The following is a 22,157-nucleotide window of genomic DNA, read 5'->3' on the forward strand; positions in this document are numbered from 1 at the left end:
CAGGTCATAGGCGCGGAAAATGCCCCCAGGCGTTATGCATGGAGCCAGCGGCTGGGGCGCGGGGCCAGCAATCCTGCATAAAACCTGAGGGTGCTGCAGCAGCCCCGCACTCCTACTTCCCACACCTATGAACTAGGCAGCTGCCTAGGGTGGCAGATTTGGCCGGTCACCTTTTCATCATGACGGAGGGATGTCTGGACCAAATTTGGGTGGTTTTGTAACTCTTTACTCTGGATTACATGCCACTCATTCAAATTTGGCTTGGCTGCCCCTCTATAATGACAGAGGGGCAGCCAGGCCAAATCTGCTGTCCCAGGCCTATGAGGAGGGGGACAGCACACTGAAGATTTGTGTAGGGTGGCAGATTGTCTTGTGTAGCTTCTGATTATGGGGAGATAAATGTCTGCTCCCTCATTATTGCCCCATGGCACCAGTAGAATTTATCAGCCTCCCTCCCACCTCAGCCTTTCTAGCCTGATTTCTCAGAAAGGGCCTCCCTGCTGGCAAACTACAGGAGGTTTGCTAGACAGAGAAGGTGCCATAGGAGAAAAGCTGGTGTCTCCACACCTCAAACAACTTTTGCCTCAAGTCTCCCCTTCTCCGAACATAGCAAGGGGGAAGGGGCAGAAGATTCAAAGAGAAGGAGAGACATAGAACTGAAGCTGTCTGACGTTCAGGGGCACCTGCTCTATGAGACACCTTTCTCCATGGCCATGCCTCTTCTTGTTCACTCCTGTCTAATGAACGAGATGGATTCATAATGGGACTACCAGAGAGAAGAAAGACCTTCCTCAAAGGCAGAGGGGCATTGTTGGGGCAGGTTTTTCTAAAGAAGGCTGGTACAAGGATCCATGGATGCACCTCCCCACGTAACCTCTCTCATGTTGTGAGGTGGGACCAAAGGAGAAAATGGGGATGGGGAAAGGAGAATAACTGGAGGTATGGGAAATTATATCCCACTGTTTACTTAAATGGAGTTACTCCAGATGTACACCAATGTAACTGAGACAGGATCTGACAGACAGAGACTATGACAAAAGGAGTAGAGAGGAGAGGACAGAAAAGTCCTGAAAAAATAGATACAATGGGACTGATTCTCCTCTTACCTACAGCAACTGGTTTCACACCAGTAAAACTCCACTAACTTCAATAGAGTTACTCTTGATTTACTCCAATGTGAGAGCAGAATCAGGCCTGATGTTTGTATCACTTGTGCCAGTCTCCCTTTTTCGGGTTGTTTTTCTATGGCGTAGGCTTCCCTTAAAGCAAATTTAAAAATAAATAAATTCTGGCCTAGGTTTAAGGTACTGGACAAAAGCATTAACAGACTGGAGTTAGTTTTGTGAAATATGCACCAGAGGAAAACACTGAGGAGGTTAAAGTATCTTCCAATGAAAATACAAATAATAAAAGTGTTTTGTCTACTTGTGTTACCAACTCAAATTACAGAATTATTTCAGCTTTGTCACCTTCAAAAATGATCATTTAAACAATGGAACTAAAGGCTTTCTTCTTCCCAGTGCTCACACAGAATTCCTGTTGATGCTAAATAGACTAATGCACCTATATGAATCGCTGTGAGAAGACTGTCTAGGCCATATTAATTAATGCTGTGTATCATTGTTTGTTTTCTCTCTTTAAGGTGTTCCTTAAATACTATCACGTGGAGCAGTTGAATTTAATGAGAAAGGAGACGGTTGACAGGATTGTTTTGATTCAGGCCTATGTCAGAGGGTGGCTAGGTTCAAAGAGATACAAAAAATTAAAGGAGAAAAGGGAAGAAAGTGCTATTAAAATACAGTCAGGTAATAACTCGACAGCATTTTAGAATAAATGTGCATATGGATGAAATATGGCTTCTTACATTTTGTTCTTTTAAACCTGTTGCATTTGATAAAGCATTCTATGTTTGATATTTTATGTATTCTTATGAAAAGAAATCTGTTAATCAGGTTATGACAATAATCTCTTCACTAGAGTTGTCTATCAATGTTACTTTTAAAAGGCGATTTTTAACAACAGAGGAATGTGAATACATAAATAATAATTTTATTCCTAAAATTTCAACGTACTCTGACAATGTCATATAATATACCAGTGAAAAATTAATGCATAAATAAGCACCTTGGATAACAAAACTAAATAAGCTATTGATTGAGAAATCGCTAATTGAACAGCCTCTTTTTAGCATAACTTTGAGCATCATCCTCTTGGAAGTTCCAACATCTGCATTTTTATGTACTAATTGATTCCATAATTACAATATGATCTGGAGGATCCAGATTTTACATATTTTATACAGTTTGTGCTTCCTTGTCATAAATTTGGAAACCTGACTGACAACTCAAAAGTGTGTTTCTTTGTAGAAACATCCTGGACAAATAATCTTTTTGAATACTTTAATTCTGATGCCATAACTGCTTGCAGAATTCTTTATTTTCACATTTTTCTATATTGCCTAATGGATGAGCTTAAATTTTCCTACCTCTTTTTAGTTTACAGGGGCTTTGTTGCTCGTAAAGAATATGAAAATGGGAAAAATCAATACAAAATGGAAACATTTATTACCAGACTTCAAGCAGGTATGGGGTGTCAGCTTTTTAGACTTTTAATACACGGATTTTATATATCGGCTTATACACAACGTACTGGGCCAGAGCCTCAGCTGCTACAAAGCTACAGTGACTGCAGTGGAGCTACAACAGATTGCACCGAGGATCTGATGCACATATCTCTGCTGGGAAATAGTGTATATATACAGTATATATGTATGCACACTCCGGGGGGAAAGTAACGTAAAAGGCTCACCATTACGGGGTCCCAGCTCTGGGGCTGGGGGGTCAGCCTCCCCCAGCCAGCCTTTCTGCGCTGCCCGGCCTGTGCCGCCCAGGGCTCTGGCGGTGATTTGAAGGGCCCGGGACTCTGGTTGCTGCCACGGTAGCGGCGGTCGGGAGCCCTGGGCCCTTTTAAATTGCCGGGCCCTGGGGCGGCTGTGTACGGGCCCATACTGGCGGCCACTTCTTACCTGTACGTCGTACCGGCCCACTTTCACCTCTGTGCACACTATATATCTACTTAAATTTAATATATATATATATAGGTTTCAGAGTAACAGCTGTGAGCTGTAGCTCACGAAAGCTCATGCTCAAATAAATTGGTTAGTCTCTAAGGTGCCACAAGTACTCCTTTTCTTTTATATATATATATGTCTGTTTGCTCTTGTATATATTGTTTACATTTTTGTGTATGTTTGTTACATATTAGATAACATTTACTTTAGAGAAGAGTCTTATCTTTAGCTATGCATATGTCTCTGGTTGTCTTCTGTCATGGCTGTGTTCCTACCTACCAAAATGTTCCTTCTCTTCCTCTGTGCCAAGACATCGCTGCTGTGACATCTCCCAAGATTCAGTTCTTGATCCTTTGCTTTTTTCTATCTACCCTGTCCTTCTTGGTCATTTTGATAACCATCACTTGTATGTATACAACCTGATACTGATCTCATGTGGTGTATAGGAGTAACTCAATTGCAGTCAATAGAATTTTACCAGTGTAAAACTGGTCTGAGAGCAGAATCAAATCCAAAGAGGTCACCATTGAAAGTCAATATTTACCAACATGATGATATCTGAGATGCCCTGATTACCTCCTCAGCCGAGAGAATCTCAAACACTACAATGTGGCAACAGCTTGTTCATGTTGAATAACCACTGCACTGTATCTTATGATATCTTTAATTCCCCTTTGTATCCACTCTCTCTGCCTGACGTGTGGCTTCAGCTCAACTTCCTTCAGCATAAAAGAAGCAAAATCATATGATGTCCATTCTCACACAGTTTTAGTGGCTCTGCTCCCCATTTCTTTCAAAACCCAGTTCAAAACTGCCATCCTTGTTTTGATAACCATCCTTGGACATGCTCCATCCTACCTCAACGATCTGGGCCAACTTCACAGGTGAAGCTAAGTAACTTGAAACAGATCAGATGCTGTCCACACTGACATTTACACTGGTATAACTCCTTTGACTTCAGTGGAGTTACTCCTGATTTGAACCTATGTAAGTGAGAGGAGAATCAGGCCCAGAAAGTGTAAGGCTATGTCTACACTACAGACCTTACAGCAGCACAGTTGTATCCCTGCAGCTGCACCGCTGTAAGGTCTCCTGTGTAGCCGCTCTATGCCAACGGGAGAGAGCTCTCCCACCAGCATAAATAAACCACCCCCAACAAGCGGCGGTAGCTATGTCTGTGAGAGAGCATTTCCCGCTGACATAGCACTGTCCACACTGGCGCTTTTGTTGGTGAAACTTATCTTGGTCGGGGGGGTGGTTTCTTCATACCCCAGACTAAAAAAGATTTACCAGCAAAAGTGCTAGTGTAGACAAAGCCTAAGAAATTCTAGGAAGAATCTAAGTTCATGTAATTTCCACTGTCTTTGGGGCCCCCTAAACGTGCATGTTAAATCCATTTATATTCCTTTCTAGAGTACGCTGTACCCCCTTAGACTCACACCCACTTTTCAACCTATAATTTGTCTCCATTACACAGCACTTCTGAGTCTGGCCCAGTGCATCTACTGGAGTGCATCTTGATGTACCTCACAGTCTGAGGGGCTGGGAGAGAGGAATGCAGCAAGGAAGTCAGCTAACAGGGGTGTATGAATAAGTCAGATAGGCCACCCCTACCTGAAATTTGGCTCCTTGGAATGTAATTCACACCGTCTTGTAACCCATTATACTCACTTACACATCAGTAAATGTGTGCTGGGGAGTCTAATTTACACCACTTTACATATCAATTCTCATTTTGGCTTTTTCCATTCCCTACCCCATGCCCTAGTTCTTCTTGCCTCCTTCTATGATCCTTCATATAATCTCACCACTGCAGGTGTGAGACCATTCTCCTCTGTAGCTTCTGTCATCTCAGTAAACTTCCTGTATCCCGCCACTTCACTGACTTGCCATCACATTTAAAACCTCACTTGAAAACAGCTTTCCCCACCTTGCTTGTACTACCCGGTTCCTGTCTTCTGCAGCTTTTTTTTATTTAACTCTGTATTGTTGTTATTTAACTCTGTTAAAAGTTTTAAATACAGCTTGGGTGTTGTCTAAAATGGAATTGTACTGTAATTTGTATCAGTTGCAAGAGGATACTTAATCAGAAAGAAAAGGAAAGAAATAACAGATGCAACGAACAAAGCAGCAACAACAATTCAATCTCACTACAGAGGATATAGGGAGAGGAAAAGCTTCAAAAAGAAAAGGTAGCAATCGTTTCCTTCTACTGTGTCACTTATATATCTCCTGCTTCAGTAAACACTGTCAGAAATCAGCAATATACTCTGGAAATGAAGCAGAATTGGATGCTCTGTGTAGCACAAATAGTTTTACTCCTGGGGGCAAAAAAAATTAAAATTCTGCGCACAATATTTTAAAATTCTACAAATTTTATTTGTCAAAATAACACTACATAATCGCGCCAGTTTCAACTATTTTGGTAATTTATTTCAAAATACCTGTCAGCAAGTATGTCTGTAACAATACAGACACACACAAAAATTCCCCCAGGAGTAGAGAGTGAAAGAAACCCCTATGACATCCCAGTTCCTGTTTCTCTGCCCTCCTCTCCCCGACCCCAGAGCCCAACTGTGGGACCAGATAACCACAATCCCTCCTCCCCCGCAGAGCCCAGCCACGTGGGCCCCCCAACCCAGATATCCGCACTCTCCCCCACCCCCCCACCAGAGCCCAAGGATCCAGAGGGAGAAACAGTCTGATGCTCAGTACCAGACTTGCATGGAGTTTCTTGCATGCTGCCCTCTCTTTCCCTCGGGGCATGCTGGGAACTGCAGCTTCCAAGAACCCTCTAGCTCCCTCTCCCTCCCCCCAGCAGTGTCTTCTATGTGTGGCTCCTAGTGGCAGTTAGTAGCACTGCAGCCCATTTCTGTGGGGGAAAAGAAATTCTGCACACATGTTAATTTCTGCAAAATTCTGCACTGTGCAGTGGCACAGAATTCCCTCAAGAGCATACATTATGCTCTGCTTGAGGGGACAGAGCCTGTCCCACTCCTACCTCCTCAGAAACACCCTGAAGCCTTGGCCTTCCACACTGAATGTGCTGCAATAGTGAGCGAGTGGGACAGAGTGTCTGTCTGTCTCTCTCTCTCTCTCTCTCTCTCACACACACACACACACACACACACACACAGGAGTGCCCATTCCCCCTCCCCCCCCCGGTGGTGATTTATGTTCCTACCGGCTGCTCCAGGCACCCAAACTGACCTGCCTGAACTGCCAGGGAGGAGCATGTCACTGCTTTTGCGGCTTCCCTTTGCTTCCCCATCAGAAGACATTTTTCTGCAGGGAAGTAAAGAAATCTGCAGGGGACATGAATTCTGTGCACGCGCAGTGACACACAATTCCCCCAGGAGTATAGTTTGTTTGCTTATTTTAAAAGATGGCACTAAACATTTTTCTTAAGTTTTGTGACCTCAGGAGAGAAGAGGCAAATATGGGGTAAAAAAGAAATTAGTTGGCAATATTTTGTCCACCTGTGATTTTAATATAAACTGATACTAATGATGGGTCCTGGTCTGTGTTTGGAATAGCTCTTCTTGAGACATTTCTATATATTGCATACACCTCTTGTCTGAATCAAATAAAAGTAAAAAGAAATTCACAATCCGAAACATGGAAACTTCCTCTTATCCATATGTTGAGATGGGTATACAACAATAAAACAGACTCTGTTCATGAAAGTAGTTCAGGACTCTTTCCCGGTGCGCTATGTTGAATGACCAGTATTTTCACAGGCTGTTCTGGGCCTGCTCAGTGTAACTCAGCCGAGTAGGCATTCATCCTCTGAAATGCCCCTCTGAGAAATCTACTTCTTTTTTACATTTTTAGGCTTTGCTTTTGGGGTGGGATTATGAGTGAACCTAGTGGGAGGTAGCACTAGAAAGGTTTGGTAGCCTTACCCATAGGAGAAGGAAACCATTAGGGAAACCATTCACAGACAGTAAAGAAAGTGAAAGAGTGGAAGGATGTGGTTAGTGTGTTGTCCTGGGACTTAGAAGACTCGAGTTTAATTCCCTGCTCCATCACAGACTTCTTGTTTGACCTGGGCAAGTTGCTTAGTCTCTCTGTACCCTAGTTCCCCATCTGTAAAATGGGGTATTGTAAGGACAAATGCATTAAAGATTGGGAGACACTCAGATATTACGGTAATGGGGAGCTACATAAGTACCTAAGGTAGATAGAAAGGAGCTTTGGAAGGACTGCAGGAGCTCTTTCAAGTGGTAGTGGGTTGAACTGGGTGAAAGACCTGGCTTGGCATTTAACCTCAGCTGATGGTGACATAGAAGGCCCAAGTGGTGTGCCAGTTATTCCCCTGGTGTCAGGGAGTATTTTCATATGAAGTTTTATGACCTGGATCCAAATCCACGAACATTCTTTTTGCATTGTTATTTGGGCAGTGTTTTCCCTTTTGGGGGATGGGTTTTGGACTGTGTGAATTACTGAGGTTTTTGGACACTGCAGGAAAATACCTGTCTTCTTTTACTATCTGTACACTGTCAGTGGATTTTTTCTGTAACCTTTACCTCCTGCTCTTTTATCATCCAGATTGCCACCCTCATTGCCCTTGGGCCATTTGTCAGGGATATTCTTCCAGACGTAGAATATCATTCATGTTCACAAATATGTATATTCATTCCCCATTCCTAATCTGTGCTAGATGCTCTAGCAGTTTTATTTTCATTTTTGATTGATCAAATTGTCGTTTAGTATACAAACATTGCTGTGGGAAATTGTAAGGAGGTAATCTGTCTGCTATAATATTTCCCAAATGCAATATGTCTCACCCAGGGAATCACTTCTGAAGAAAGAACAAACTGAAAATGCAGCTTCAATAATTGAAAAAGAAAAAGATGAGCAACCTCAAGACAATGAAGAAGACCCAGCTGTAATGACAAACTCTCCTTCTCCAGCTGAAGAGGAAGCAGCTGTTATTGTTCAGAGTAACTACAGAGGCTACAGAGAGCGTAAAAAAATAAAGGAGCAACACAGAAAACTAGCAGACCAAGTGTCTTCTCCAGTGGAAAACTTCAAACCAGAAGTAAAACCAGTTCAAAATGTAGTGCAGGAAGCTGAGGCTGAAACAGACAGAAAAGATAAGGCAGCTACTTTCAGTCAGAGCAGCTACCCTGGACACTCAGACAGAAAAAACCTAGAGGAAAAAAGGAAAATGCCTCCAAGAAGAGAAAGTGCTTCTATGAAACAAAACCCTCCACGGCAGCATCCAAAGGAAGAAGAGGTCTCTTTAAAGCAGCCATCTAAAAAAATGACAGAACTAGGCCTCCGAGATCTGACTCATCAAGAAACAATCAGCACAGTTGAGCAAAACCAACTGTCTGTTGTTGTTCAGAATAAGTATGACAGTCACTTGGAGAGAAAACATCTGACACAGGAAGGGATAATACCGGGTGAAAATAAAGGAAGTATAAGGAAAGACTCAGTAAGAGGCTCACAGAAGCAAGTTGAGCCAGAAAAACAAGGTTCAGAAGACAAAGATAAGGCAGCAGTGGTAATTCAGAGCAATTATCGAGGTTACAGAAGAAGGGGTCAGCTCAGAAAAGAAGGGAAATTACCTTCTAAAAGTCAAGAGATAGCTAGTAGAGAGCCAACTGAAGTAGCACATACTCAAAATAATGATTCAAAGACAACAAAAGATAGAGAAAGGTCTAATACTCAGGCCGAGGGCCATAAGAATCTAAAGGATGGCTCAGCAAAAGAGGCTTGTGATTTCGCAGCCTTTTCAAGACAGGTAAGAAGCTTATTAAGCTAAATATTTCTTGATAACTGTAGAAAATGTGCTAAGAATAATGCATTAAAGGATAGCTCACTGAAAATGGATGCTCTGACTCATACTACTTCATAACATACAAAACACCGAAATTAACTGGAATAAGGGGCATTCTGTTCAGGCCAGTCAGTAAGTAACATTTTAATCACTTTATTCTGTGCATTTAAATCACTGGTCAGGAATTGAAGATTTGGGTTTATACAGATTCTGATATTAATTTATTCTGAAGCTTGGCAGGTTTTTAGGAAAATCAAACTCTCACTTAGGAGTTGAATTGTGTGTATATGGGGGGGGAGGTTAATCTGTTTAGAATTTGTTTTCCTTAAATTATATCAAAAAAATTTCCCCTTCCAAGCCCTGTTCTCGCAGAGATGACCTCCCACAGAATGCAAGGGATTCTTAGGGTTCACCAGTTCCTTCTACAAATACTTTCCAGTGGTGTACACTAGAGCTGACCAGGGCATGACAATTCTGTTCCGTGACAACTTCCAAGATTTTGGAATTTGATTTTGTTCTGCACTGGGGAAAAAACAAACCCTTTTGGACATTTTCATTAAATGAAACTGCATCAAAACATCTGGTTTTGAATCAAAAGGGGTAGGGTTTTTTTTGTTCAGGTCACTCTCTCTGGTCAAAAGTGACCAGAGCCCACCCTGAACCTCAGAAAGCTTCCTGTTGAAAACGTCACTGAAATCGCTAGATTGCCACAAAATGTTTCGGCTTCAGTGAAGCAGCATAGTTTGATACGAATACATTTCACTGAAAATGTTGTGGATGAACTCCTGGCCCTGTGGAATTTAATGGCAAAGCTCCTGTTGATTTCAGTGAGACCAAGATTTCACTCTCTACAATTCAGGCATTTTAAAGGATATTTTATAAAAAAAATCTACAATTTGCACTACAAGTGGAGAGATTGTCAGGGTTGGGGGTGGGCATTGTCCATTTTAACCTAAAACCAGAAGCTCCAGTCAAGATAAGTGGTTTTTTGAAATGCTGACATTTGCCAGCTAAGGCCCTGACTCAGCAGAGTAGTGAAGTCCTTACTCGCCTGCTTGAAGTTATGCACATGCGTAAACACCTTGCTGAGTAAGGTTACATACCTGTTCCTAGTGCATGCTCTGCACAGTTGGAACCTTGCTCTCATTGACTTCTAGGGGGCTCTGCCTGGACACAGACGTGAGCTTCTACGGAGCAGTTTGCAGGATCAGTTATTATTACATATGCAGTGTTTGTCACAGTGCTGTGATGGAATTATTTCATGCTTTTAAAAAAGAAGTATACTGCATAGAAGCAGTTTGTCCAATCTCTGTTTACCGTATTGTCCAATCTGCAGTTTTTCACCCTTGATTTACCTGGAAACATGGAGATCTCTCTCTTGTATTATTATTTTTTTATTTTATTTTTTTTTAGATATCAAAATTGTCCGAAGGCTATTTGGTTCTGCAGCAAAAGTTGAATGAAATGATTTTGTCGCATCAGCTGAGGCCCATGATGCTGTCCAAAGATAAACAAACAAATGGCCGTCTTTCTCCTCATGTTTGTCAATCAGGTAATAGTCAACCTCCATGTTTATCAATAACATTAATGTCATTCAGGGGCAAGTCTTGCAGCCACAGGGGGTTCCATGACAAGGATTCATAGTCCTAGATTTTAAGGCTGGAAGGGACCACTAGATCATCTATTTAGACCTCCAGTATAACACAGGCCATAAAATTTTGCCCCATTTCCCCAGCATTGAGCCCAATAACCTGTATTTGACCAAAGCATCTTCCAGAAAGGTATCCAGTTTTGATGTGATGATGTCAGGAGATGGAGAATCCATCACTTCCCTTGGTAGTTTGTTCCAGTGGTCACCTTCGCTGTTAAAAATAAGTGCCTTGTTTCTAATGAGCATTTGTCTGGCATCAGCTTCCAGCCTCTTGCTCTTGTGATGCCTTTCTCTGCTAGATTACATAGCCCTTTAGTACCCAGTATTTTCTCCCCATTTAAGGTACTTACACACCATGATCAAGTCAACTCCTGATCTTCTTTCTGATAAACTAAACAGGTAGAAGTCTTCATCACTGTAGGGCATTTTCTCCAGCTCTCGACTCATTTTTGTGGCTCTTCTCTGTTTCCTCTCCAATTTTTCAACGTCCTTTTAAAAATGTGGACACCAGAACTAGTTGCTTTATTCCAGTATCAGTCTCCCCAATGCTATACCCAGAGGTAAAATCAGTTCCTACTCCCCTGTTCATACATCCAAGGATCACACTAGCCCTTTTTGCCTCAGCATCACCTGAATCAGTTGGGGGTTGGACTAGATGACCTCCTGAGGTGCCTTCCAACCCTGTTATTCTATGATCACACTGGGATCTCATGTTGTCCACTATGACCTTTAAATCCTTTACAAGAGTCACAACTTTCCAGGAGATAGTCCCCCATTCTGTAAGTATGACCTCCCTTCCTTGTTCCTAGATGTACGACCTTACATTTGATTATGTTCACGTATATTTGTGGAATGAGCTCAGCTACCAGGTGATCTAGCTCACTCTGTATGAATTTATCAGCAGTTATTTTACATTTACTTCCAGAATCATTGATAAAAATGTTGAATATTGTCAGGCCTAGAATCGATCCCTGTGGATTCTCCCATTCAATGATGATTCTTCATTGAGATTTGCGAGCAGTCAGCTAGCCAATTCCTAATCCATTTATCATGTGCTCTGTTGAGATTGTATAGTGCTAATTTTTAATCATAATGTCATGTGGTACTAAATCAAAAGCCTCAGCAAAGTCTATTACATCTACAAAGTTACCCCTACCAAACTTGTTGCCAATAGAATCATAGAATAGAATCATAGAATCATAGAATATCAGGGTTGGAAGGGACCTCAGGAGGTCATCTAGTCCAACCCCCTGCTCAAAGCAGGACCAATCCCCAATTAAATCATCCCAATAGAATCATAGAATAAAATCAGATTTGTTTGACAAGATCTATTTTCCATAAAACCATGTGGACTGGCATTAATTATATTCCTCCCCTTTAATTATTTATTAATTGAATCCTGTATCGGTTACAGTTGCATGATAACTGGTGCAGTTCTGCTGTGCAACAGGAGACAGCCTTTGGGGGAGGCACAGTGGTTACATACCCTCGGCACACCATGAATCTCTGGTCCTCAGTGGGCTCCCTGGATACTAGCACACCTGGTACAGATGGGGGTAGACAATGGAAGGGCCAGGGTGAAGTCAAGGGTGTGATTGCTATGCAGATCACCAAGACCTGCCCAACATGGAGAGATGCATATGGAGCTGTAGAAACTACTCTTGTCTGTTGGGTTAGGTTGGCTCTGCTGAGTAGTTCACCAGCCTGGTGGGAAGGTTTCCTCTAACCCTGGTGCATCAAGTGGTCAGACCATAGCCCAGGCTTAGAATTTGCCCTTCAGTGTTCAAAACATACTACATTTTTGTCTCTATAATATTGTGAAGGTGATTCATACCTCCGGCAATGTGAAAGGGACCTTAAAGTACATGTACTTTACCCCCATTTTAAGGGCCTTTCACACTGCCAGAGTGCAATAAAGCAACCTCAGTGTATATTAGAGTCAGGATTTGTAAGTGTAAAGGCTGCTTCTTGTTAATCCCCAGTTATTCACGGCAGCATGCTTCTGCAACTGACCTCTGCAAGAGAGAGCAAACATCAAATGGAAAACTCCATTCCAGGATTATGGCAGGACTTTAATTTTAGACATACCAGTGTTCATTTAATGATTAGCAGGTTTATGCTGAATTCTTTATTATGTTTTACTGATTTTTTGACAGTATGAGGCTAATTCCTCAGATAATGTGGTATTAAAGGCTCATTCTTTGGAAAATAGCAAATGCTTCTTAAACATTTCCCTATAGAACATAGATAAGGGAGACAGGGAGAGGGAAATACAAGACCTATTTTGCCAGTTAGAAAAAGATCATCTTATTTAAAAGTGATAAAAACTCAAGTAGAAATATATACCAATATGTTTCTGCTATTTACAAAATGGGCCAAATTCTATCCAATTACACTGGTGTAAATCTGGAGTAGCTCCACTGAAGCCAATAAAATTACAATACTTAACACCTGATAGAGGTCCAGAAGGAGATTTTCAAAGGCACAAAGGGGAGTTACGCACCCAATTCCCATTGAAAGTCAATAGGAGTTTGGCACTTAACTCCCCTTTGTGCCTTTGAAAAACTCCCCATGCCCTGCCTGTGTTTCTGTCCATACCACCTTATAATGCAGCCTTTATCTGTGCTTTTACTTCCCTTTTAAATGCCATGTTTTTTCTATGGCAAGATAGGTGAAAAGTATTACATCACCTCCTTTTGAACATAGTGTGAAGAATGTCACACATTTCTTTGAGTCAGATCCTGGGGCTATTGAAATCAAAGGCAAAATTCCCATTTAATTTTATCAGGACCATGATTTTGCCCTTTACCAAATTAAATCCGTTTCTCACCAAAAAATGTACTGTGATTTTTAACAAAATGAGTATTTATTTCCTCTATCTACTTTCCAAACAAATGTGGGCATCTCTGACGTGCCAGCGTTTGATGATTTTTTGCACCAAATGTGGTAGTTTGAGGAATAATACATCTGAGAGCTCTGATCCATAAACAAAACATAATTTTATTTTTTTTATTTAAAGTGTAAACGCTTTTTTTGTGTGTTTGACTGAGGCACAATTAACTGCCCTTTGGAAAGGTGCCTTTCAAACATTCAAGACACAGCAAAAATGGTATAAAAGCCCTATAAGCTCATGGTCACAAACATAAAGAAGTTCATACTTTATAGTCAAGCTGTGCTCTTTCCAAGAGGGCTCATGCACATTCTCCAGAAGAATGGTCAGATTCTAAAAGAAGTTTGATTTCCTGTGCTTGGATTTTGATTAAATTGCTAAGGTCAGCAAATAGGCAAGGTGAGTGCAGCGTGTGGAAAGGAGTTACTATTTAAAGTGGATGCAGTTCAAGGGTAAAATTGGGAGAATAGGCACAAGTTTACTGAGAGGACAGAACAGAACAAGAATGTGTATAAGAGTATTAACCCGTAAAGCAAAGGGCAGCCACAGCTGTTCTCCTGACTATGGACAGCCCTTTAAGCCGAAGCAAACATGAAACCGTATTTTCTACCGTGTCAGACCAAATGATCATTCTAGTCTATAAACGCCTAGCCAGCTGACTAACATGTCAGTTAATGCTCTACTCCTTTAAAGAGAAACCCCAGCAAACCAATCCCCTGTCACTTTCTCCTAGAGGGTTTCTAAACAAACTATACACCTCTTCCCCAATCTCCCAAACAACAGGATTGGAAAACAGTGACTACTTTCCAGTAAAAGAAGTTTGAAAATTGCTTTACAAGTTACCCACCTATAAGTGCTAACCGCCCACAACCACACAACATTTTGATCAAAGCTATGAATTCTCCAGGCCATTAAGGTAGATTTGTCACAAAACTGCCTTAAAGCTGGTGACTCCAGCCAGTGTAGGATTCTCCCTACCTATGAGAATCCTGGTATGGTATAGAACTGCCCAGCGGCTGCTACTCCACCCTCTCCCATTGCTGGTGCATTCCTGGTCCATTTCACACCAGATCCCACCCATCGTTATGAACTTGTATCCATGGGTGGCAGGTAAAACCCTCCTTTGGGGAGGCTAACCCACTGACCCTGCCACTTCTCCCCTCCATGGCCAGAGGAGCCCCAAGGCTCACACACACACTACTGGAGGAGCCCCAGCCCGGCCAGCCCCAGCCACTAGCCCGACCCCTGGGTCGAACCACTGTTGGGCCGAAGTTCCAGGCCACTGGCCTGAACTGTGGCCCTGCTGGCTCCAGGGGAGAGGAGGAGGAAAGTGAGGCCCTGGGTGGAACATGGGCGGGGCTATGGCCTGGGTTAGTGGAGGCTTAGCCTGCCCTGGCCTATGATACCCGCCACCCATGTTTGTAGCCTTGGAATCCTTGCCACTTGGTTGTGGGGGGGGGGGGGGGGGGTTTAACAAAAAAATAATTTTTTAAACATTTATTTTACAAAAGATTAACCTAATATGGTATGGAGATCACTGAGTAACCAAACTCCTAGGAACTAAAAAGTATATCTGCTGATTGTAAAACAAGTCCCTCTTTTTACTGAGGACAATGATGCAGCATACTGAGAAGTGTTTCTCTGAGAGGAGGCTCTTTGTCTCAGAGATTCCATAAACACGTGATGTGTATCAGCTGACTACCCAGGATTTTACTGATTACCAGAACAATATATTGCACAAAACATGTTTTGCATTGTAGGTACCCATGTTACTGCTTTCCTTAATGCTACAGTAATTGAAATTACCTTTATGTGCAATTTTGTTTATTTTATATAATGTCACTAAGCACACATCCTGGGTGAAATTAACACCTGGAGCAAGAGGGTAACTTGACTGGCATTGCACCCACTTGCACTAGGTCCGAGTTTGGCAGTATTTGCTTGTACAGCACAACCTCAGATTTACGAACACCTCGGGAATGGAGATTGTTCATAACTCTGAACAAAATGTTACGATCATTCTTTCAAAAACTGAAGGTTGACGTAATACAGCTTTGAAACTTTACTATGCAGAAGAAAAATGCTGCTTTTAACCATCTTAATTTAAATGAAACAAGCACAGAAACAGTTTCCTTACCTTGTCAAATCTTTTTTTAAACATTCCCTTTATTTTTAGTAGTTTACATTTAACACAGTACTGTATTTTTTTGTTAGTTAGTGCTGCTGTCTGACTGTGTATTTCTGGTTCGAAATGAGGTGTGTGGTTGACCGGTCAGTTTGTAACTGTGGTGTTTGTAACTCGGAGGTTCAATTGTATATGCTCTACTTGCATGTATTGTGTAGTTGACACTAGCAGTTCCTACTTAAATGATGTTACTTATCACAGTAAAGCTAACAAGAGAGAGCTTTTGCCAGACAATGAACTTTCAAAGAGTGGTTTTATAAGCGTAAAGGAAGCTTGACTGGGCTAAAGCTGGGACCAGGGTGTCAGGAGTTCTATTCACCCATTACGTATGAAATTCTATTAATTCTCTTGACCCTGATGTGGTTTTGGTGTGAAGCCCATCTGAAGTTCCACAGCCCAGCTGGGCTCCCCCTCCTCCCCCCCCCCCCCCCCCGCAATACTGCTCCAATCTTGAGGGAGAATTAACCCTCAACAGTTCTTACGACGTTTGTTAAAGGATGATTAATGCTGTATTTGAATAGTGATGAAGAGAAGAGCGGGAAGGGGGAGAAGAAGGGGAAGAGAGTTCACATTTGCTTGGGGAATGTATTTATTCCGACTGGGAATCCTGTCCTGTACACCAAGCAAAGTTCCTGTATCAGCCGGGCATAAACAGGAGCATGCAATATATTAAAATAAGAGAAAATATTGGAGTAATTACAAAGCTTGAAAGTCAAACAGTTTGAATCTAGGCATAGCATAACTAGCTTCAGTAAGATATGTATCTTAACAATAGCCTTGTACATCCCAATAAGTGTTCATTTACTATAGCTGCATATTATCTGAAACTGGCATGCAGAATACATATGGGAAATATGGGCTTCCATTTAAGTACTTACTGTATAGAAAACATTACCAATTGGTTTGCACTTTTTCTTTTATGAATGTACTGTACGTAGAAATGCACTGTAGATTGTAAGAAATGTACTCCTATTTTACCTGCTGCTTTTGTTGAATTATTGTGTACCATTCTGGTGTGTAGCGACCTTCATGTCCACAGAGCAAAGATACTGTGTACACGCGTCCGTTATCTAGAAACAATCCCTAAAACTGAATTCTGAATTTTTCTTCATAAAAATCATGGACAGCTCATGAAAAAAAAATCTGAGCCAATATACTAAGCTATCTATAATATGGCTAACTAGGCCAGACATGGATGGTCTATAACAAAGTGATATACTGTTTATAATATGGAAAGAAGCCTTGCCATCTTCTTTCCTCCTCATTTTGAAGCAATGATTTTATTTTTATTCAGTGCAGTTTTCACACTGAGTGGCTCCCTTGCAGTCCTGTCCCCAGTAAAGGCATTAATCAGTGGATGGCAATGATTGTCAACCCTTCGCTTCTCTTTAAATCCGATGACATTTCGATTTCTATAATTACTAGGATGATTTAAATGATAATTGTATACATTTTCCTCAACATCACTTGTTTAATGTGTCATTTTACTGCTGTATGCATGAATCCAGAATTGCATTTTGTATGCCAAACAGGAATGCGTCTGCCTTTATCTACAAATAGACTGCCATTGTTCATTTTGACAGCTTAGCAGCTCCAAAGATAACATTTTTATACTTTGCAGAAAATTATTTCTACTAATCACAGAAGGTGAGGGGCTGTAGGAGAACTGGCTGATGTGGTTGTGCAATGTAAAAGGCTTTAAAGGATGTTCAATTTAATAAAAAATGCAAAATATGCAGTTTTTTTAAAGATACATCTGTGTTGAGAAGGCCAAAGTAATCTTATTTCATCAGGTTTTTTAAATAGGCTCTAAAATAACTTTGGTCCAGTTTTACAAAAAGGCATGGGGCAATCTGTGCAAGGTTCCTGGAATGAACCATAGTCTCCATAGACTATTCACCAGCAGGATTTACAGAATATACCTCTTTCCAGGAAAATGATGATGCCCATCACTACAAGTGCTAAATGGAAGATCAAATGCAAAAGCTCCACAAAAGAATTTTCTACTTTTAGGGTGAAATTCAAATGGGTGCAAAAGATCCACTCAAGATTACCCCATCTTGGTCCTGGCAAAGCATGAGGGGCTCTGATACAGCTGAGGACCTAGCCCAGTATGCAAGGCAGTGGAGATTCAGGTGTTTTGGCCCTGATTTGGAGTTATGTTCCTTCTGCTTTATGCTGTCAGAATGCAGGTATAACTAGCTTCTTGGGAGTTACCCAGATGTAGGGGGAATCTCTAGATGGCATAGGGCCAGCAGAACAGCCCTGTTCTGTCCCCTTCCAAACAACCCCCCAGCAGAGGGGCATGGCTAGGGAAAGCAATGCAACCAACTCCTTCTGCTGTCGAGTCATTTTTGGCTGCTGTAATGGTCCTGTGATGGGCTGTACCTGGCCTTTGCAGCTCCCTACAGAGGGCCCTGCAGTCCTACTACACCAGACCCCAGAAAGCAGCAAGGTGGGAGGAAAAGAGCAGTAAAGGTGGATCCTCCAGCCTTGCCTAGAGAGGCTTCACTGAAGCAGCCATCTTGGAAGCTAGAGAGACCTGATCCTCCAAGGGCCAGAAGGGCTAACGACAGCCAATCAGAGCCCAGCAGGCCCAGATAAAAGAAGTTGTGGGGCCTAGAAGGTCAGTTCCTAGCTGGGACCAGAGGTGTGAGGAAGGGTCCTCTGCTCTTGCCAGAAGCTCAAGAGACAGCCAGAGTTTGTATCTGGCTGTATTTTGCATAGCTGGGTTTGCAGAAAGAGGACCCAAGACCCTTAACCGTGAGATAATAGTGAAGCTAAAAGGGGCCAGGTGGGAAGAGGCAGCAACTAATTGAATTGAGCCATATCTGGCTGCTGTTTAGAGGGTCCCTGGGGTGGAACCTGGAGTTGGGTGGGCCTGGATTCCTCTACCAGCCGCAGGTAAATTGGCAGAAACCCTAAGAAGGGGACAGGACTTGTTTGGGAGCCTGAAGAAAGGGAAGAATTCAGTGGGCCCAGAGCCAGGGCTGAAGACTGTAGTGAGGGCAAAATAGACTATTCAATAGGTTCCTTACTACCCCAGAAGGACTTTGTGACTCGGCCAGAGGGCCAACTCACTGAAGACCCACCAACATCCGCCTGCAGGCAGGCCAGGGGTGAGAAAAGGACTGTGGTGCTACATCCTGCCACTTGGAGGCGCTCCAGAGTTTAGCGCCCTTTCACGGGCCCTTTGGGTGCTGTGGCAGCCAAGTGTCAGTTAAAGTAGCCAGTAGCAACCCTAGCTGTTTTGCTGATGGGAAATGTTTTTGGTGCTCCCAAGCAGCCAAGCAACAGCTCACCTGCTCACCCACCTCTAGAACCGGTCCTGAAAGCAACCCTCTGGAAGCTCTAGTTTATGCTGGGAATTGGACAGATCCCTGACAGGGCACAGAATCCAGAGGGCCAGACAGGTGGTATATGGCCACTTTGACCCATCTGTCCCATCCTGGGCTTCACCAATCTCAGATCACAAGCAGCTCAGAGTCAGGGCATTAGTTTCTACAAGGGATTGAATGTTGTGCTGGTCCTAAATGTGATATACCCAGAGCATGATCCTGAGAAAGGCTTAGCACTCTCACATCCCATTTAAGTCAGTAGAAGTTGACAGCAGTTAGTCCATTGCAGGATTGAGCTCTCAGTTCTGGATCACTGCCAAAATAGCAATACACCAGGAATCTGCAGCTATTGCTGGGCCTGCAGGGGGAGTTATATTTACTGACCCTTCTTCAAGCTTTTCTTACTTAGGCAGTAGGTACTTTACTCTTTCAAACTAATGCACAGATGCTTACCCCAGTTTCTAGAGAATTCTGGCTGCCTTGCTCAGAACACATGCAAACAGCTGTGGACATAGGTGCCAACCCTGTGGGTGCTCCGGGGCTCAAGCACCAACCAAAAAAAAAGGGGATGCTTAGCACCTGCAGAGCCAGATTAATCTTTTGTGGGCCCCAGCACCTGCACCATGACTCCGCCCCCACTCTGCCTGTGCTCCACCCCACCTGCCGCTTGTGTGGGTTGAGGAGGCAGAGAGGAGCACCCACCAGCTAAAACAAAAGTCAGCACCTGTAGATGGTCCAAAACCTGAAGCCTATATACTTTCTTTCTTTTTTTTTTTTTTTTGGTCAGTCGGTGCTTTGCCTGAATAAGGGCGAAGTAAGGAAGTATGAAGGCCTTTGAGTTAACTCTCTCACCTCTGTTTAGTTTTTGTTGTTTGGTGCCAGACAATACAACAAAATTGTAGATTCAGTTCCCTAACAGAACTGTTAAACATTTCTTAACATTAACTGCCAACCATCCTACTCACATACTCAATCGCTGAATTGGCCACCTTGATCCTATATAAATCGATGCCATACTTTTGGAGTCCAAACTTGTCCTCCTTAAACATTTGAGTATCACTTGCACAAACATAAATTTTGATAGGGTGTTTCATGCCCATATAGCACAAAAGATTTGCCTTCCTGAGCGTAGATCACAGTGAATGCTATTGTAAGGTTCACAACAAAAATCTAAGTCACTAAAGCAAAACCTCCTTGTTTTAGCTATTGATTGTGATTGTATTCATGGTGTGCGCTCATGCTGTCTGAACAGAATCATATTACTTTTTAGCTGTTCAGCTGTATTCCTAATGGTAGAATCTCAATAAACGTAATGTTTTGTGTAATATCACCATCTTTTATTCTAAATTCTCCTTACCCTCTAAAATCTTTCCCCACTGTATGTTCCTAATGGTGGCCTGTTTGCATAACGTTAGCATAGGGGCAGCCATGGTGTATAGAGCGGAGAGTCAGGAAATGTAGCTTCTGTTCCTGATTGTGCTAATGACTTGCTGTCACGTAACCTTGAGCAAGTCACTTAACCTTTCTGTATCTCTGTTACCCCATCAGTAAAATAGAGATAATAATGCTCACCTGTCTTTGTAAAGTGCTATGAAACCTGGAGATTAAAAGTACCATATGAGTTCCAGTAGCACCTGAATACCACAGAGATAGGTGCTTTAGAAATATTTAAATTAGCTAGAAAGTATTATTTTTCCTTTCAAATATGCAGAAATAAAGCCCAGATGATCAGCTTCCCCTAGATGCACATGAAACCCTGGGCAAAATTATGCCATGGATAGACTAGACACCATGAGAGACCTTTTTCTGAGTAACAGACTCGAGAAGCAAAGTTTAATTGGCCTGATAGAAAGGGATGATTTTCCTCCTGCTTTCTGTCTCATTACCCACTGCAATGGTGTACTGAATGTCTGGAAAACAAGCAAACAGAAATTCATCTTCTCTAAGGTTCATGAGTCGAACTTGCCTTCCAACCAAAACCTAGTAAGTAAAAGTTCTCTGATAGTATTGACAACTAATGAAAAGCATATTTCATTACTCTATGCATAATGAGTTGTTCCATAGTACAAATACCAACTACAGTATTTGTATTTCATAAGAAAAGAACACACAAATCTAAGAGCAGAAAGAAATCTATTAACCGTTAGTTGACTCTCTGGGTAAGTGAACTAAATTCTGGGTAGGGCTAAATTCACCTCTGGTGTAACTCCATGTGAATCAATGGAGTTACATCTTGGATAATTCAAAAAATAAATTCAGACACATCTGTGGCTTTCTTTGGAACTTCACAAAGAAGGGAAATTCTTCTTATAGGTTATAAGGGTTATAATCTTAAGGGGCCTGCTGTTCTCCAGAATAATAATTCATTCCCCTTAACTTCTTTTTTCATAGTTTTTGGTGTCAATACTGCAGCATGTAAAGCCCCTGAAACCAACTTCCCCACTGCTATGGCCCCTAATCTCAATTACTACTAACACAAGTTCTCCTCTGTTACACTGGTGTTCCTCAAATCTGGAGTTACTCCATTGACTTCAGATTTACACCAGTGTAACTGAAAGTAGAATTTGGCCTATCAGTTTGCATCTCCAAGGTATTGTAGTAATTGCACAGTTAGCCTCTGTGGTATGTAACAGGAAGTGATGTTTAGACAGAGAACATTTCTGTAGCAGCTGGTAGTGGCTAGTACAGGCTTGCCAGAATTGTGCTTAATCCCATTGGGGCTGAATATATAGAAGGAGAGCTCCATGTGATGAAAATGTGGGAAATAAAAGATTTCCAGATGCAGGAGATTTATAGGAGCTGGAAAAAATGGAGAAAGGCAGAAGTAACCTCAACCAGTTGAACCCTCATCTCATCCATGAAGCAAAGGCATGCAAGTCAAATTTAAATATGTATATAGACATTTATGTTGGCAGATTCTTCCAAATGATTTAGGTCTAGGTAAAAAGATGCTCTTGTAAGCAATATAATTTTCAATAATCAAAGCAAGTTGTCTTACTGAGACCTTATGATCGTTAAAATAATTTTTCTTGCGTGTAGGAAGAGTAATTTTCAGAGCAGCTATGCAGAGGAGTGACTCTTACAGCTAATTTCGACTGGAATAGTTTTCATCCGAAAGAAGAGTGTACTTTAGGTCTTTGACAATGATGATCTGTCAGATAAGATAATGAATAATGTGATAGCATGTTTGGTAATGATCTCTTGTGTGACTATAAAAACAACAGATCTACTTTCT

General features: G+C 42.0%; 1 protein-coding gene across 2 annotated transcripts in view; it reads left to right on the top strand.

Moving 5' to 3' along the window:
* LOC311516646 (myosin-IIIa-like) overlaps nucleotides 1–22,157 on the top strand; it is a 61,972-nt gene that overhangs the window by 23,571 nt on the left and 16,244 nt on the right. For both annotated transcript variants that reach the window (XM_084620945.1, XM_084620944.1), the window contains 5 exons: nucleotides 1,643–1,805; nucleotides 2,496–2,582; nucleotides 5,139–5,262; nucleotides 7,865–8,822; nucleotides 10,272–10,410. In XM_084620945.1, the coding sequence (XP_084477071.1) occupies nucleotides 1,643–1,805; nucleotides 2,496–2,582; nucleotides 5,139–5,262; nucleotides 7,865–8,822; nucleotides 10,272–10,410 (1,471 nt within the window). The remainder of the gene's footprint in view (nucleotides 1–1,642; nucleotides 1,806–2,495; nucleotides 2,583–5,138; nucleotides 5,263–7,864; nucleotides 8,823–10,271; nucleotides 10,411–22,157) is intronic.

Source organism: Lepidochelys olivacea (assembly GCF_965140295.1).
Source record: "Lepidochelys olivacea isolate rLepOli2 genome assembly, chromosome: 2".
Lineage (NCBI taxonomy): Eukaryota > Metazoa > Chordata > Testudines > Cheloniidae > Lepidochelys > Lepidochelys olivacea.